The 19,224-nt window shown below is 36.9% G+C and overlaps 1 protein-coding gene across 1 annotated transcript in view; it reads right to left on the bottom strand.

Moving 5' to 3' along the window:
- The window catches only part of LOC121328752 (testis-expressed protein 264 homolog), an 83,359-nt gene that overhangs the window by 6,099 nt on the left and 58,036 nt on the right, over nt 1-19,224 (bottom strand). Inside the window, exon 3 of the mRNA XM_041273786.1 lies at nt 3,770-3,941. Coding sequence (XP_041129720.1) covers nt 3,770-3,941 — 172 coding nt within the window. The remainder of the gene's footprint in view (nt 1-3,769; nt 3,942-19,224) is intronic.

The following is a 19,224-nucleotide window of genomic DNA, read 5'->3' as shown; positions in this document are numbered from 1 at the left end:
CGGAGGGGTGTGAGAGTGTGACTGTGCTTCTAATCAACAGACATGGAACAGTCATTGTGTCTGATAGACAGTCTCTGGGATCACTTCAGTCCTCTTTTAAAGGCCTTCCACCACTATATACTGACCCCCTCAAAGTCAACTCATATCACAAAAATGCTTGCATGTGAATACAATATTGCACTATAAAGTACTGCCAAAAATCTGCTACTGTACTTTCTCTTTCTAGATATTTCTATAGATTTAAAAGCCATACATCTCAAACTGGGATTTAAGTGTGGTTTTCAAGTATGTGTGCACTTGTATTTATAAATATAAGCACAATTATTTTAGTAAAATACTTAAATGCAGGGCAGTCTTAAATGCTACTGTAAGTAATGAGTGTGCTTGTAAATGAGAAGTGTGCTTAGGCCCTTTTGTTTAATGTTAATTAATTACAGCTATTGCACTGGGCAATTGTTAAAGGGTCCCTGTATTCCCATCCGAAGCGGAATGCATATTCTTTAAGTTTGCACAGTACCAAAATACTGGAACGAAAATAAATGCGTATTCACCTCATTATATTTCAAACACTGGCTTCGATTAGCACTCTCCAGAATGAGTAGTTACTATCTTCGTCTGGGAAGACCAAGGACAGTGGGAACTGTTATATTAAAGGGTCGATCATTGCAATACTATGAACATCTACATGGCATCTACAATCCTGGAAATGTCGCTAATCATGTACTAGTAGCACTTGGGATTGAAATATTCAAAAAATAGGTTGCTCTAAATGTTTGCTATTGTGGCTAAGGGCTAGCATTGATTTTCTTTTCTTTTGTCTGTGCTCAGATATCCCAGAGTGTGACTCTAAATCATGCTCCTACTGTGTCCCCATAGATCAGGAAATGACAATCAGCAGCATACAGCGACTTTCACAAACACGAGAAAGCAGTATCAAAAGGGACTAATCATTTTAGAGTCACATAGATCTTATTTTGAATGCACAAAAAAAAAGTGTATAAAAAAACAGCACCTTTTTTATGTGCAACTGTGTATTGAATATAGTATTCTGACGGTTTTTGGTTCATTATAAATTATTACCTCATACAAAAAAAGTAACCAGGTTCATATTTTAAATATGGACCATGGTCTTTAAAGACTTGTCATCAAACATATTCTTCTGAAATGTCTGCATTATAAAACACATAAACCATTTTTGTTTCCCCCTCAACAGAAAGCTGATGTGTTATCACTGCAGTTTAAAAAAAGATCAAATGTTTATCAGTGAACATGAAAATACAGTATGTGAAAAATATATCTGCACATTGATTTCTATGTGTATCGAGGATGGTCCACAGGAATGTTATTAACAGCAAATGTTATTCCCCGCATGTGAACTCTAACACCAGGGGACTATACCCCAGGACAGATAAAAAAAATAAATTAAAAAAAACAGCTTGGGGAGCTTTTTTCTATTTTAGTCTGGAACAGAACTCCTTAGAATTCTGTTTATTTATACACAAGCATCTTCCTTACATTTACTAGCTGTAGGTATGAAAAATAATATTTATTTGTATATTTTATCTATCTTTATATGGATCTACAATAGTATTGCATTTTTAAATCAACATGGCAGCTGTGTAAACAGTATACTGGTAAGCAAATATGTGCTGTATATATAAAGTATTTTTGAGTACTTTATTTCTTTATTCAGTTCTATAATATTATCCTTATCATTTTTCAAAATGACCATAAAATATGCAAGAATCAAAGACCAATTCATGCCTATGCAAATTCTTTCTATGGGACCCTTTACACTCGAATCACCTAGAGATTGAGCCAACGCCAAGCATGCAAGATATTAAAAACTGCCAAAAGACAAAATGGTTACTGTATATTGAATGTCACAATTAAGTCCTACACTAAAAGACTCCCACTCCTTTTAATGTTCAGTATTTGTCTGCTGTTTAATATCAGGACAAAGTAGTGCTTTTAAAGGCAATTTCATGCCTTTTTCGAAAAGGTTCTACACAAGTAAAAGTTAACTATATCCAGCTAGTATATGCAAGTTTCGCAGTGTCCAGGAGAAAAACATGTGAATTTAGGCCCCAAAGCCCGTTGACCAGAAGGCCTTTGATAGCCTTACTAAATAATATCAAAACGAGCAAGTGGCTGCAAACCGGAACTCCTGAATGCAATCTTCACAGACACTGTTGAGAGAAGGTGCTCTTTGTTGCTAGCAAGAACCTCTGTTTGGGTCTTAGCTTGAGGTCCCTTATTGACCCAGGTCATATCACTAATAATCCTCCCACTGTTGGCACTATGATCTAAATACATTGGAAAGGGCAGGTCATATTCAAAGCCAGAAGTCAAAATACATGAGCAGTAGTTTTATGACAGCACCTTATGGCTGATATTATTTTTATTCATGCTTCAAACAAATGAGCTATTTGAGTTTGTAAGTTTATAATTTTTTACTTTGACAAACAGACAAGAATTAACAAAGATACTTACAGCTCTGCCATGTCTGTTGGGTATTTTATTTGAGCTCTGTTTTGGGTGCTGCATACACTCTACATATGGTGCTGTGTATTATTTCTAATAAGATTTTTTTATGAATTATTCTTATACATGCTTTTGTATTACTCAAAGACAAAAAAAAGAAAAAAAAAACAGGCTTGTTAAGAACTAAAGGAAATTATATAAAATAAAGAACTAGAAATCTAAAAATTCAGGTCAATTGAACCAAATTCTACCATAGTGCTTCCTCCATTTGTGTACATAAACCATGGTTATTGAGAAAACAGTGCAAGTAGTGCATGCAAGAAGGGCTCTGTGAGAATGTACACCATTTTTTTTTACCTTTCAGATTTTTTTCCGTGTGGGGGATGATCTTGACAAATAACCCTGTTTTCATTGTAAAGCTTGTTTCAAGGGCTTTCCAACAAAAAACTACTGAAGTTAGTCATTGACGTATACAGTCGAGTAACCCCTGTCCACAAAAGCTGGAATTACCCATATGTCTGTAACATCTAGTAGTTTTAACCATTTTAGTATTTTAATATACTTCTAATAATCATTTTATTGACTTACTCTTTCTTGCTGAGAAATGAACTTGTTCTATACATGTAAAGTCTGTGAGCATGTAACGAACACATTAAATCTCATGGCAGTCCGGTTGAGCACAGGGGCCCTGCTTGCCTTAAGGCTGGCCCTGCCCCCATCTTGCCTACAGTTATTAACTAGAGTTTGGTCAAATAAATATGATGGTAGCTTTGTGTTTCTTGCCCCTCTGAAGGCTTACTATACTGTGCCAAATGTACCTCTAAAAATGAAGGATCCCTCTCCTATAAAGGGCAGCAGCGCATACTATCATCCATTCATTTTGTGAAATATCAATTCATTGTGTTGGCAGGCAGGCTGGCTGAAATACAATTAGACTGTTGAGTGCACTTCACATCCCTGAGGAACCCCATTCACAATATTTTCAAATCTAGATCGAACATGTCGGTCTTTTCTTTCAAAACGTAATGCATCTTTTCTACAAAATTCTACAAAATGCAGTAAGACTGCCAGCTGTTTAGTTAATTACTAATAATCACTTAAAGAAATCCATACACTACAAGTTAATACTGAGTAGTCTGACACGTCTGAATCCTTTATCATTGGCCAGTTTTTGCATAGTGTTGCTATTACATGCTGAATGAATACAATTTGGTATTGTCTGCTGTAAACTGGATTGGAATCAAATGAGAGATACCCATGTTCCAAGTGAATATGAAGGCTTTACCTGTGATGTCTGTCTGTCTGTCCTCAGAATCCTCCTCCTTCTCTTTGCGCCTGCGCTCTGCCTCCCTCACCTCCGGCACATAGAAGTCTCCCTGTCTGGCCAGCGGGCAGATGTAGTAAATCAGGTCGCCTCGATAGAGCTCAAGAAAGGGATGGGCACACAACTTTCGTTCCTTCAAAGACGAGGGGAAAAAAGGAGGGTTTTGTATAACATTGCTCTCGTAAAAACACCAAAAAAAGAAACAAGAGTAAAATGTGCTGTACAGATAAATAGAGAGGGTCTTAATGGTGAGCAGGTACAAACAGTGTTCTGTATTAAGCAAAATCCAACTTCGGTAGGCAGGGTGCTTTGAATATTTATGATATTTTTATTGCTGTTTCTTTGGACAAACTACAATGGTATATTTTAAGAGCTGGCCTGCATACCAGTGCAACTGGTGTATGATGGGATGTACTGTAACTAGATGTGTTCAGCACACCCTGACCTCCCACCATCTCAAAACATCTTGATGCCCAGTATGTTACCAGCTGCCAGCCAGTGGACTTTTTGCTGCATTTCCAGTTCACAAATCATGATAGCAGCTGTTTCTGGCTTGTTTGTTATTTTAGTTCTTTACTCACATCTAACCACTAGTGAAATCAGATCTCGAAAGAATGCTCTTAGAGCAAATAAGTACCTGCAACGCTTGGGCAAGCTTGCTCTCAAAAACCAAAAAAGTCTAAAGATTAAATTTCAAGCAACTATTTCCCCAAGTTTTTAACATGTTTTCAATCAGTTTGGGTTGGAAGGACTGGTTTTATATTCCAATTTGTATTTTCCCTTTGTTCACTAGCCACTTGTATAATGCCATTTATTATCTTTAGTAATGGGAAAATATTTACACGCTTATGTTACTGTTAGAAATGTGTTTGGGTTTGGTTTAATACATCGTGAATCAAACTCTCTACAGGGTGTCCTGCAGGTTCTGCTTCGTGACTCATCAAGTATATAATATTGTAACCAAGTTGCTGGAAGCAACCGAAAGCTTTGGCATCCTGACTGTATAAATGCGACTGATAACATATAGAATATCTGCTGATGCTTTCTTGCATGATATTTGGGCTCAGCACATCTCTAATGCTAACCTCCCAGACTCCCAGACTCCCTCTTCCAAACACCAATGTGTTTGAAAGGTATTATTTAATGCATGAGCTGGGTACCCTTTCCTGCTGCATCTGAATTGAATGAATCTGAATAAAGCCCTGTTGTTCTTTTTGTTAGTTTTTTTTCAGAAGAGAAACCCCCTAGAGGGACCACATGCCTGCTTCCTGTTCATTAACCTTTAATTTAGTATAAATTTGTTATGTGGCACACACTGCCGATTACAGAGCTAATTACTGGCTATTGGAATATACTGCATACATTTGCACCATTACACTGTTTTTCAGGGGTCTACTTTAATCAGACACAAGAGTCGTGACAGAAATCAAATAAATAGATATAGAATTGATTGACTGAGATAGATAAATGACTAAAAATGCTGTAGTTGTGTCAGTAACAACACATTTAGAGGATGATAAGTTGTTAATTTCAGTTACTAGGCATGACAAAAAAAAAGATTTTGACCCTACCTTCTGATTTATTAAAAATAAACTGGAATGAAACTCAGTTGAGAGAGAGAGAGAGAGCCTCTAAGACAGCACTAAGTAATTTCCATTTCATCTTTCAAAACATCACCCTTTCTTGTTACTCATAAAAATCGCATCCAGAATTTCAAACCATTGCCAGATGTTTATTATCAGGTGCAATCTGTTTTGTTTACAAGCAATTGACATCTAAACAAAATCTGGAGCTTATTGTCAGCTGTAATTACGTTCAATCTCTTAAATATTGTGTTCGACAAAAACGTCACATGCACCCAGCCCTAAAGCAGAACTGTCAAGCTGTTTTTGTCAAAAAGAGCCAGGCAGATTATGGGTTACTATTTACTTAGCTGAGTGAAAGGTAGCAAATAAATTGAAAAGGGGACAAGTTTATTTAAAATTAAATAAACCGCTTCAGCATTTGTGTGCTAAACCTTAGTTTTAACTGTGCCTTTGACCAAGTCCTTGTATTCTTTTCAAACCCATCAGCTTCCTTAAATGCTTTGTTTTTAAATAAGAAAGAGCCATATTCTAAATCTTAATGAGTCTTTTAACTGAAGAGCCATTAACTGGAGAGTCCTGCCCTACTTGAAGCTCCTGTTTCCTTTAATAAATAAAAGTTTGAAGGCAACTATGTGAAAAAATGTGTCTCGAACAATATTTAATAATATGGTAGAGGGCGTAGAGTTTCAATGAAGGCACAGTGTATTGGAGTGACTGGAGTGAATGTATTTTAGGATTAGGGCACACCATTCAGACTTCACTGTCCCTTCATGATCCTCACCACACTGCTCAAAGAGTGGGCCGTGTATATGCAAGGCAAGAAAGAGACCTATGCAAAAAGAAATACAAATAAAAACAAGCATTATAAAGAAGTGACTTCAGCAGTGGCACTGCATTCTTTGAACACTGACGTTCAAAATACGTTCGCAATATGAAAAAAATATGCACTTGTAAAATATGTATTATATATTACAATATGTAGTAAGAAATAATGTATGTTAAAAGACTAGCAAAGAATGCAATTAAAAAAATGAATCTGTGTTCCTCCCTCTGATTTCTAAATAGCCTCAGAAAACCATAATTATTGTTTTAAATAACCTGCAGTTTGGTAGTTTAGAGTCCTTTTTGCCCACAGTAGCACCCCCTTATTTTTCCATCACTTTGGGGAATTGGGGATTGGGATGTGGATAGGCTTTAAGGCATTTTATTTCCTTCAAAATACCAGTTGTGAGTTGCTAGGAGACAGCATGAGTTTTATATCTGCACAATATAACGTTTGCTTCCATCAGGATGAAATAAATATGCGTTTTAATGGAGAGGACGGCAAGCCAGTTGGACTATGGATGGTAAGTTCATAGATTTAGAGGGAAACTGTTGCCCCGAGGTTTTTAACACAGCATTTAATAAAAGTAGACCAGTCACATTGCAGTGTAAAATGTATTTCTAATGTCACTTGATGGAAATGTTTCTGTGGTAATGACACTGAATTCAGCTGAATTATGGGAACAAAACACAGTGAAGCAGAGAGCTGCAGCAACAGCTCTATAGGTTTACTATAACTTACCAAAGGAACTGAAGCGTTGCTGGTCCTGTATTCAGTAACCCATAGCCCAAGCACCAGGCTATAAAACTAATTTACCACTTTTTCAAAACAGTGCTTACTTTTGCTATCTGTTTTGCACATCATAAAATGGAAAATGCTGAAAAACCATGAATAAGTTAATGGCTCTTATACAGTAAAAGATGTAATAATACAGTTTACTGTCAACTTGGTGTAAATGAATCACATTCGTGAATTATTGAGTGGTGAAATATCACACTGTACTAAACTACTCAGACCCTGTTGGAAGTTATTGCATTTCCATGAGACACATTTGAATTCCAGGGATAGCACCAATCTGTGCCACCTTTCCTCAGGCCCTGATGACAGACTTTTGGAGCAACAGCTGTTGTTTACCGTTCACCATGCACTGTGGTCTGGGCCTCCCCACTGACTCCAGTCTAGCTCCTGGCTGTTGAGAGGTGGGAGATGCTCGGTCCCTTCTGCTCTTTATAGTGCAGCCCCTCCGAGTCCTTTTTTCTCCGAGCCAAAAATGAGGAAGCTGGTCAACTAGAGCTGGGTTTCCACTGTCAAGTGCTGCTGTGCTCAGATTCTCAAATAGTTTCTTGCTTCCCATCATTAAGCCAACAATTTAAAGTAAAAATGCCCTCATATTCATGCAATATTTGATGCTTAAATTCAGATAATCATAACGGGTTATGTAGGTTTTATATATTTTTTTCAAAGTACAACTTTTAAAGGAGCTTTTATGTTAAAAAAAGCTCTTTGTTCCATATTGGTCTCCAGATCACTGACATATGATGATGATGATGATGACACAGCACTCATAGATAAGGTTGAGCATTACAGACACTGCTGAGTATTCTAATAACAAGCTCTGCTACATCAAAGCAGTGAACCATTTCAAAAACCAAAACCAACTCCCAACAACTTAATGCACTGTTTTCATTCCCTTAGCAAAACGTTTGCATACTGTACATATTAGTGAAAGGTTCACAATCTGCACATTTCTGGGACTGTCTGTCCATCCATCATCTATTTGTATAGTACTCTGCAGCATATCTCATGCTGTGTCTCAATGGATTTGTGTCTCTACTTCAGAAGCAGTCACACAGTATTGGGAGTGTACTGAAAACCTTCCACAGCCATCTAATTTTGTAACCAAGAAATAGTAAATTGCACTGCGGGCAACAATTCCAACAGATGATTCATCCCTGTACAGTATTCTAAAACAGTTTTCATTCCATAGGACAGGTAGCATGTGGTCACTAGTTTGAATATAGTAGGTGACCCATGTATAAAGGCTGATGAGTTATGTGATACACAGTATGTGTAATGATAGGTTCTCAGAGCCTCACACTAGTAAAGCTTGCTGTACTATTAGTTTTTTCTTGACAGATTCAACACTCTCCTGCACCAAGAAGCAAGGCTGCTTGAGAAACTCCCATGAGACGCTGTCCAAGGTGCTGAAATTCAGCAGCAACCTCAATATACGGATTTCTTCAATTCATATTTTTGCTATAGCAGATTAATAATAAAAAAGTGTACTATATCTAACATATTTCTAAGAATTGTACACACATACATAAATTACAAGCACTGATAGTGTTATTTTTTTTTTTCTTATTTTGTGTGTGTGTGTGTGTTTAATCCGGATCTCGTTTTAGAATTTATATTGCATTTATTCAAATCCAACTACAGAATAACAGGTCACACAGGCTTCTATTAACTTTGCACATGTTAACGTTTATCTTTCTTACATCTTTCATTAGGCTCAGTCGTTATTATTGGTCTTGAATAATTAATCTGTACTGCTAGGCTGCCTCTTCAATGGTCTTTTCAGGTAAGCAAAGAGCAGAAATGTTAACAGATCATAATAAACTTGATATGATGTTTGCCCTCTTTGCTGTAATTGCAGTCTTCTGATTCGGCAGACTCATTTCTTTGTACCTTGCGCAAAGGTCTAGCATCACCCACTGGACCAATAACTGTACGGTTTCTTGTTTTAAAGATTGTTCTGCCATAACTGATAAAACATTTAGACCAAATAAGAATACTGCAAATCAGAATGCATCATGAATTTCAATGAGATGTGTAATTAGGAGCCATGTTTGGTGGTTCAAGTCTTGTTCCTTACAGGGATACCAATAGCCCCAGGACAGTACTGTATCACCTGGTTTCTTGCATGACCTCTTACTGAATCTCTAAATGCTCTCTACTTTCTGTTATGAAGTTCAATTTAATGTATACACTCTAGTTGTGCTCTGTGTGGCATAAAATGTATCTGAATTTGACTGTACTTTTCTCAAAAGATTTTTGCTGGTGTCCTTTTCAAACCCGTTTACAGCCTAAATGGGATACTTCACCTGTAAACCAAAAGAAATCTATCTAGCCTGTTTGTTTCTCCTCTTCCTTTCACTGACCCTCAAGGCAAATGGCTGTAATAGGCTGTATCTGGGCATGTTCAAGGCAACTGTCAGTTAACTTTCCAAGCTACTGGGAATGTGAAGCCTCACAGTGAACTCTCAATGCACCAGAGGACAGTGTCAAAACACAACTGGATTATAATGGTGGACATGCTTCTGGGTACATGTATACAGTACCACCAAGTTCATTCACAGCTATTAATACATTTAGATCCATGTATGGGTAAGTCAGTTGTCTGTGCTACTGTAGGAGCATATACACCCAGTCTAAATTACAATCAGACTGTAGCAAAAATTATTTTTCCTGTCAGCATTTTAACCAAATGTTTTGAAACCCTACTAAAGGTCTTGGCATTACAGCACTTGAATAGAAAATACAAGGGGAGCAAGCACTCAATCCTAGCCAACAGCACCAAGTCAAAAGCACAGCTTCCTTCGTTTACTGTATACGGTCAACCACGTGAAAAGCACTGTTTTCTGTAACTTTTTTTTTCAGTTTTTAAAACACTCGGTGTTTGTCACTGCCCCAAGAGGGTAATATCACAAGGAGTACTACTAAATTAAATTTGATGACAAAATAGTCATCTTATGTACAACTTCAATCAAGTGCCCTGGAATATCCAAGAAGACTTGAACTTGTTTTTTCACTGTTGTTAAAGGACAGCTTCTCTGAAATCCCAGCATCCCTCTGTGTAGATTCAATGGTTGACAGAGTATTTCCCGGGTGTCTCCTTTCAGTGTTACATTCCAAAAAACTGTTGTTTAATGTAGCCTAGGCAAAAACAAACAAGAAGAGATACTGCGCGAACCTCTTGATACAGTGCAATATAGGCTTTTAAATTATTTTGGTAAAAGCTTAATTTGTAAACACAGCACTGTTGCTTTAAACTAAATTTCCTGGCCATAACAGTTTTTCAGAATTCATGTAAATCATTCTAAGTGATTCAGTCTTGGTTAGTAGTTGTTTCTATGTTGACTGTACAATGTGTGTGTCTGATTTATATCATGTTGTTAATGACAGTGAAAGCCACTGAGTCTGCGTGCTGGACCTTTAATACTGCCAAGCGACTCTCCTGTGATCTGTCAGATTAGTGTCAGTTTGAGTCCTAATTACTGTATTCTAGCTTCATTATGATAATTGCTTCTATTTTTGACTACTCCTTGCTTAATAAAAGAGAGATGTTAATCTAGTTTAATTAAGATTCAGTTTTATGGATAACCTTAAACTGTACACATGGATTTTACTTCATATCCCATTTTGGCATGACAGTCATTCTCCTTTGGGATACACACTTTGTTTCCAACAAAAACAGACAGTTCCAACTGCAGCAGTCCCCAATGCACACCACAGCTTGGAAACAATTTTAATGATTACCTCCAGCTTGTCTGAGAAGCTGAGCTCCCTAAATCAGAATAATTCGCCATATGCTGAAGCTCTCTTCGCACTTGTCCCTGACTCAGAAAGAATCTATGATTTTCAGATCTTATCCTAGATATCTATAAACCTGTATACTCAACTACTTTTAAAAATGTATAGAATACTAAAGACAGCACGCCGTAACACACATTTGAGTACAATTGTAACTGATGTATCATTGTCCATTTTGTAGACTTTTTTTTTTTACTTCACTCAAGTATAGAATGTCTGTTTCCCAATCAAAATGAATACCTACATTTTCAAATTATACCCAGCAGCGATACTGTATAGGCTAAGGTATCTAAAAACAGGAAAACAAATGGAGTGATGGCATCCCCATTTGTAATAACTCTTTCTTGATCATGTTCCATTAAGCTTCTGTGTGTGAAGTCACATGCTCTTTTGGTACTATCACTAATGCAGTTGGTTCTGTCACATGACAAAACTGCTTTATTTTACATGTGTGTGCAGTGTGAGTACACAGAATGTGCAAATGTTTGCGCATGCATGTAAGATGGAGTTAATTGCATAAAACAATCAACAGCTTTTTGGAAACACTAGATGTTCAGGGCTAAAAACCCCCAAAGGGGTGTGATTTGACAAACTGACAACTGGGCTGTAATGGATTTTTTTCTTTTTTGTAGGTGCAAATGAAAAGCCACTGGAAAAACATGTTTCTCTTATGTTAGCAAATCAGCGCGTTATTCCTGGAGGTATAAGCTGCTAATGAGGTTTGTGACCCTTCCATGAGTGAAGTCTTTATCTGCATCAACTGAAGGTCTTTACCTGGCTTATAACATGCCAATGTAAGAGCACGCTATTGACTTGAAACTAGACTTGAAAACTATGCCATATTTGGTAAAGAATTCTGTGTGTCAAACTGAAAAACATATAACCTGTATATACCGGCTCTTAAAAGGGAGTTTTGCAGCAAGAACAAAAAGACTATTTGTTGCCAATGGTTTGTTAGGTATTTCTGCTGACACAAGCTGCAAATTAGGGTCTACAGGTCTCTAGTCAGTCAATGACATGTGAAATGCACCTGCACCCCCTCCCACCCCTTGACTGTATCTGCCCATTCACCTCATGGGACTTGAGACATCCTCAGTCCTCAGAGTAAAGTTACTATAGCACTCTCTAAACTAAAGACTTCATAAATCGCCAGACAAAAAAAACAGAACATGTGCAGTATTTTTAACAACCACTAGGGGAAGAGTATAGCAACATGACAGGCTAATGGCTACATTCTGGTGAGCCAAATTCACTGAAGAAATGACTCTGAAAATGTTATTATTTTTTTACTTCACCAGAAACAAAAACAAAGTTGCCCTTCAACCCATTTTAAACAGCTGAAGTGGTTGGATAATGCATATGAAAGGCTTGTCATTACTGCAGTGCCATTCTCTCCCAATTAAATCTCCAGAGGTCGTCTTTCAAATCCTCATTTCAGAGTAGATTAAATGCCTAAATGAAAATGATACCTAAGAAATGCATTATTAATAGCTGATAAATGGGTTGCATATGTTTAATAATCTCTCTGAGGGCTGTTTGCCTGTAATGCTGCCTGATTTTTATTTTCCTGCCAACAAAGGTTGACTGTTAACTTCTACATTGTAACATGTCTGATATAAAAAATCTGCAGCTAACTGATGCGGTGATTATGCATCAGCATGACAGCACGAGCACATTTTGTTATTAAATTGTTAAAAAATTAATGACATTGAAAAATGCTTTACCATTGTTTATTCTGAGGCTGCTGAGTAGAATTGGTTCTGGAACGCTAAACTCATCAGCCGCTACAAGATTTACACCTGAAGCATTATTCAGTTGTCAGAACTACTGTTTGGGTATCGTTTTTAGTAATAGCATCACCTCATAGGGCCAAATTGTGACTTGCGCTTGAGGCAAAACGTAAACCCTATCACCATATACATCATCTTTATGGGACCCTGAAAAACAGATGTGGCAGAATGACGTCCAAGTTTGCTTTTTTTTGCACAGAGGTGTATTTAAAAGGCCAGGTACCTACACAATGCTACTGAACTGTAGGCTACCTCAGTCAAAATGTGACTTTTTGCACCCATTTGCTATTCACAAGGATGCTTTTAAAGCTTCCTCTGACAATGTTTCATGTTTCAAATTTCTAAGAAAAGCACAAGCATGTGTCAGAAGCTGTAAGGAAGAATATGATGTTAATTGTGACTATAGGGCGCTAAAATGAAGCACCAATGTCATGCAGTCATTTATTTTTACTTGAGACAACGATTTGCTGAAGGACTTCAGTAAAGATGGCTGTGTTTGGGACAGAACCTGACAGGGTTCATCTTCTTGGATGATAGATGTCTTCACTGAACAAACTATGTGGTGAACTAATAAGTATTGACAGCAGATTGCTTTATGTTGAAGTTGACTGTATCTTTGCATACTGATAAGAGATCTGAGCACCAGCAAAAGGCTTCTTTGGGACTCTTTCCAAATTCCCCAAGGTCTTTGCATTATGGAAATCCTAGACAGGGTTTATAGAAATGCAAGGTGACAGAACAGAAGTGAGGCTGTTTGGTATTGCGCATACACAGTGATTTAAAATACAAGTTCAAAAGGATTTATCAAGAATGATAAGCAGCTCAGGGTGATGACAGATGACTATGACTCCCGGCACTAGCTCTTAGTATGAGAGGTCACGAGTTTCTATTTGAGTTATAAAAAGTCAAGCTGGGAAATGACCTCACTCTGGGGCTGCAGCAAGCATTAAAAGTCTCTTGCACCAACTGTATATGGAGGTGTTGCCATTCTCAATAAAATACAATCACTACAATTTAAATTTGAAATATGGAACCCCAAGATTGATAACAAGGATATCATAGAATATCCTAGAGAGTGACAGTGGGGCTTTAAAGAACTAATCCATGGACAATTTAATGATTAGCTGATTCCCAAGACCACAAACACGAGAACGAATTGATTTGAAGTGTAACCTGCAATGAAGGCCACCAGGAATACGACCTGCCACATGATCTGAGGGTTCCTCAAGAGATCTGGGGTGGTCAGACACAAAGAAAAGCTTCTAAATGCCCTTAAAAATCAACTATGGTAAATTCTAACTGCAGTTTGTCATGTTTTTACTATGCAGTATCATCTTTTACCATATTCCTCTCTGATTTACCATGCTTCCCTGCTTCCACTTTTTATAAAGACTGTACTGCTTGCATCAGTTCTGTCATCACAATTTTACCCTTAGCTATGCTGAATTTTTGCAACTGTCTTGAACAAAGTTATGTGCGTTCAGGGGAGATGTCATTTAACTCTTCCACAGCTAAATAAAGAGATCCTGTTTTCCAAAATAACCTGCACGTATCTTGCAGCTACTGCTCTGAAAATCCCCCCCAAAAATTATAATAATAATAATAATAATAATAATAATAATAATAATAATCTGACTGTTTCCTGTAAATCTTCATGATTTAGGAGTCAAAGCACTGGACACTCTTATCCAAATTGCATATGCAATGAGACCAGTGTTTCAATGGGAACAGTAATTTCATTCCAGGACAGACCTCAGTAATACTAAATAATTGATTACCCGTGAAACAAAATCATGATGAGCCATAAACCCAATTTTTACGAACCATTCGATGGTAGGAACAGCCCAAGAGCAGTGGGGGAGGAGGGGTCTAATTTAATGGTCTCAAACCAACATAATTTCATTCTGTTTTTATTGTGTGATAATTACTGCAAATCTAGTTTAATTTGGTTCAAAATGCACCAAATACTGAACTCCTTGTTTCTTGGTCTTGTTAGTGCTGTGATTATGTAACTGACTCCTACACACTTCCACAAACGCCTACATACTTGCGCATTCAATATGTAAGAATTCCTAGTTCCATATCTTTGAGGGAACTTATGTGACTTAATGAGATGCTCTCACTCTCTCTCTCTCTCTCTCACACACACACACACACACACACACATTTGAAAACAAAAATATAACCCTAGCCTTTATAAAGGGGCAATAATTAAAAACTGTCTGCTTGTAAAAACTCTTCCCCAGGACTGCCAGTCTAATGGCAAAACATTTTAGTGCAATGACATTTCAGAACAGCAGACATGTTCAAATGCCATTCTGCTATTAGAATGGTACGGCAGATTGCTAACCCAGTCTTTGTTTGTTAATTATAATGCTTCCCTACAGTGTACTCAACTTGGGAGCACAAAATCAAACAGTTTAGCAGGTTGAAATGCTGGCAAATTTCAAGTAAGTGCTCAAAATAATAGCTGTATAGAGTATAAGTAAGTATACAAAAAATCTAACGTTAAATACAGTCCATGGCTTTTACCTAATGATTCTACAATAACTGACTAAATCAATGCAGAAAATATACAAATAATTTGTATTAACGGTTAAGGCTTCCACCTTTAACATGTATACAATAAACGTTAATAAAATCCATAAATTATAAATCAACTTTAAGCAGCTGACAGGTCTGTATCATTTACCCTTCATTTTGTAAAATGTTGCAATTGCAGTATTAAACAATCTACGTTTTTTCACTGAAAGATTGGCTGTCAATGTTTTTTGTTTTTGTTTTGTTTTTTTTAACATTCAGTACTTGAGTGCCAGCACCAATATACAGTACAACCTCTTGTTAAGAAACTAGTGTCCACAGTACATCTTATCAAACTCAAACTCATATCACCCAAAGTCAACATTTGAAAACAATTCATTTCCCTCTCTATTTGGAAAAGCAGAAACTATAGGGAAAAGGTAGGAGAAGTTCAGAGTTGTTGTTTCAAATGACGATATTCACATTTCTTAAAAGGTTAGATTTTTGTAAATCTAGAGCATTTTTAACTTCCAAAATAAAATTATTTTCATTCTTAGTTTGTTTGCATGAGTTACCTGCAGAAAATCTGGAAATTGGTCTGGAAATTAATAAGAATTCATTAAGATCTTTATAAGTCTGCTCTGTCCCATACAGTGTCCGGGTAAATCCATGGGCACAGCCAATGAAAAAATTGCAAATCAACATGGAGTGCCCTATTTTGAAGCAAACGGAAAGTCTCACTTTCTGCGACAAATAATACAATTGTAAAAATGGAAAACTCTAAAAACCACTACAAGGAGTTGTTAAGTTATTGTTCATAGTAGTTTACTGCTCTTTTACAAACATTTTTTGTTTGTCTCACTTGTTTCACTTTATAAAGATGGTCAGACCCATGGGAGACAACAACAGTTCCCCCGGCTCTAATGAGCTGCGCACAAAAATGCTAATGTTCAAGGGGAATTAGCATATACAAGTTAAAGCCTCTCCTAGGATAACATGAACGTCAAAAAGTGCTGAGGGATCCCCTGGGACTTTAAGCATAGCCAGAAGGCGAACTTAGAGCTAACACACCGCAAATTGATTGTACACCGTAAATTATTATGCAGAGCCAGGCGCGCTCCCCCAGTATTAACTGACTGTAATTAGATTTTCTGTCCGATAAGGCAAACCTTTCGGAAGCGAGTAAACATTAAAACAATCCGTTCAATTGGAAGTTCCATTACGCATTCCTGCTACTTGTGATGTGGAGTAATAAATAAATAATTTGAATGAGAGCTATATTTAACACAAATTATCTCATGTTGAGTACAAGTATTACATGAGCAATTATTTTGACAGGTTTGAGTCAGAACCAGAAAGGAGGGAGGAAGTTAAATTCAAGTGATTTTTAAGGTTACTTAAGTGATACTTTCTCTATTTTAACCCACTAAACCTTTAGAAATCCTTGATGGCTTCAGGGCATGTCGTGTATAACTGAAGGGTTATCTGTTTACAGTGCTGTAGATCTTCAAAACTAACGCTTCCAGTAAAACCTAATTTGAATAATTAAACTGTTCTTTATTTGTACAATTGGTGGCAATATTTACCGGCTTTAATTTAATGCAGGCACCTGTATAGTATGAGGGTGACCATAAGACCTGTGCTACTTACCAAGTTACCTGCATTAAAACAGCAAGCAACTCCAAAAAATGTTTCATCCCTTATAGTTCTTCTGGAAAAACAGTGTTCAACAGAAGTAGTTCAATAAAATTAAAAGTATAAAAGTTTGGATATTCAGCTTACCTGCTTATTCTTACTGAAAAGCATCTCAAAAGTAAGTAGCACAGTCAGTGAATTAAAATATTTTCTACTCAGCAAAAACTAAGACCATTATCATATATTTATTTACACTACTTTTTAATATATATTTTTGTATGCAGAATGATGTAATGTGAGCAGTTTTCAGAGGCCTACTTGAGGACATTTACTATTCCTTAAGTCTTACCTTAGCTGCAGGTGTCCTTGGTCTGAGGACTTTGGGGGTAAAGCATTTCAAATTGGTCACGGATTCTAATGAATTATAAAATCCATAAACTTGATGTCAATTATCTTTTTATTTGCCAGTGCTGTTTCTAGTAGACCATACTGCTAGAACAATGCATCAGTATGATTAAATATTTTTCCTGGGAGGCAGTTTACAATTGAATGAACTGTCCACATTTACTCCAAAATACCTTAATAGATATAACTGTATGTTTAACTTTGTTTTCTATAAGTTCTTAACATTGACCTCAGACTAGAGGCCCTAGAGGCTGCAGGCTTTTACACTTTCCTCAATCTGAAAGGCTCCCGGCTAAGTTAATTCAGGTGTTAGAGGGAATGTGCTACACAATTTGTCACCTTGGTGAACAGTAGCGAGTTTAGCCTAAATGCACTCAGGCTAGTGTATTCTAAATCAGTGATTTACAAACTGGCATAATATTTCCACGCAACCTTACCCAGCCAGAGTTGCACAACCCTCAACACCTCACACTACCACATCTGATTTCTTACAAAAAAATAGATAGCAAAAAGTAATAGGCCAATTTAAATTGTAAACAGCATCTGGTGATGTTTAAACATGGACACTTGTCACAGTTGGTAACGTAGGACAGATATGACTGGCGCGCTGTAGCCTCTGGGGAAAGCAGCTGATTGGAATGAAAAAAGGACTCGCTTTCAGGGGCAGACTTTCTGTCAGCTCTAAATAATCAGACTCTTTCAAACTGCCTCACATTTCTAAATTACACCTTGTTGGTAATGGGTTCAGTATTGAGTTCTCCTTAGCTGGTCAGTTCTGAATGGCTCTTTGTGTAGTGATGGCTGCTAAATCACCCAGCCTTGATTGCCCATTAGGTGTCATCCAGTTCTGCAGTAAGTTTGCCAAGAAAAACAAGGCTTTCTGCTACAATGTGTTCTGTTTAAAGCTGGCTACAACAATCCCCTAGACTCCCCTTATTCACCATATAGCAATGTAGGAGTGGTTCTCCAGATCCAGTAGAAATGTAAGTGTGACATGCTGTACATATATATGTATAAGGACATACGTTTGTACAGGAATGTCTAGTATAATTTAAAAAAAAATACAATAAAAACAATTTTTTAAGAATACATACCTTCTGTAATATTGGGGCATATGTATCTTGGGCTCAAATCCAACACTGAACAAGTTAAAAATACTCCACCAGCGCTTAGTGGTAAATTTGTCTGCACAAATAACAAGACTACTTCCCAGGGGACCTTTGAATTGAGCTTCTAAAAAAGCTATTAGGTTTAGATTGTCTTATTTGCTTTCCATAGTGTCCAATATTGTGCTCTTAGTCCAAAATGACCCCCCATGACCCCTCCGTCCACTCTCGGCACACATTATCGCACACCTCCTTTTGAACCTTATTTCACTGAAAGGCTAAAAGACTAATTTTGAAATTAACAAAAAATATATAAAACCTAAAAGGGAGAGGGAGCGTTTGAAACACAGCGACTCTCAAGGGAATGGAGATGATCTTTAAGCGCCAACTAAAACAAAAATGAAAATGCTTTCAGGTCTTCTCCGCTCATTAACTTGTTGCATAAGTTTGGAAGATGAAGCTTATCAATTTGTTTTAGGCTAGCAAACCTGATGAAGTGCAAAGACTGTGAATTTTTTCTGCATTGATCTATTTTTAATTAGCTCACATTGGCATAATGCTGCTTTAACTCTTTCCTGCTTGGAAACTGCTACAAAGAGAACCAGGCTTTGTCTCAGACATACCAGCTTTTCATTGATGACGGTTGAACCGTAAAAGTACAAGTTGGTAGAAGCTTTAGATTAAATTCCTTATTACTTCCTTATTACATTTCCAAGGATATTCTGAAATAGAGCATAGCACTCGCAATAAATGTGTCCATTCACCTGTAGACTAACATGTAAGTCCTAAACAGGGCTGCCTTGTTTATATTAGTCAAATTCTGGTGTACTGTAGCCATATACAAAACAACATAAGATATAAGAGAAACTTAAATATATTTAAATCGAATGTTTATAGTATTTACACTGCATTTCACTGATATAATATGTGAAACTCAATGAATACAATTGCTTATGCA

The sequence above is a fragment of the Polyodon spathula genome, chromosome 16, assembly GCF_017654505.1.
Source record: "Polyodon spathula isolate WHYD16114869_AA chromosome 16, ASM1765450v1, whole genome shotgun sequence".
Classification (NCBI taxonomy): Eukaryota; Metazoa; Chordata; class Actinopteri; order Acipenseriformes; family Polyodontidae; genus Polyodon; species Polyodon spathula.
This window is presented reverse-complemented; position numbering and strand designations above follow the sequence as displayed.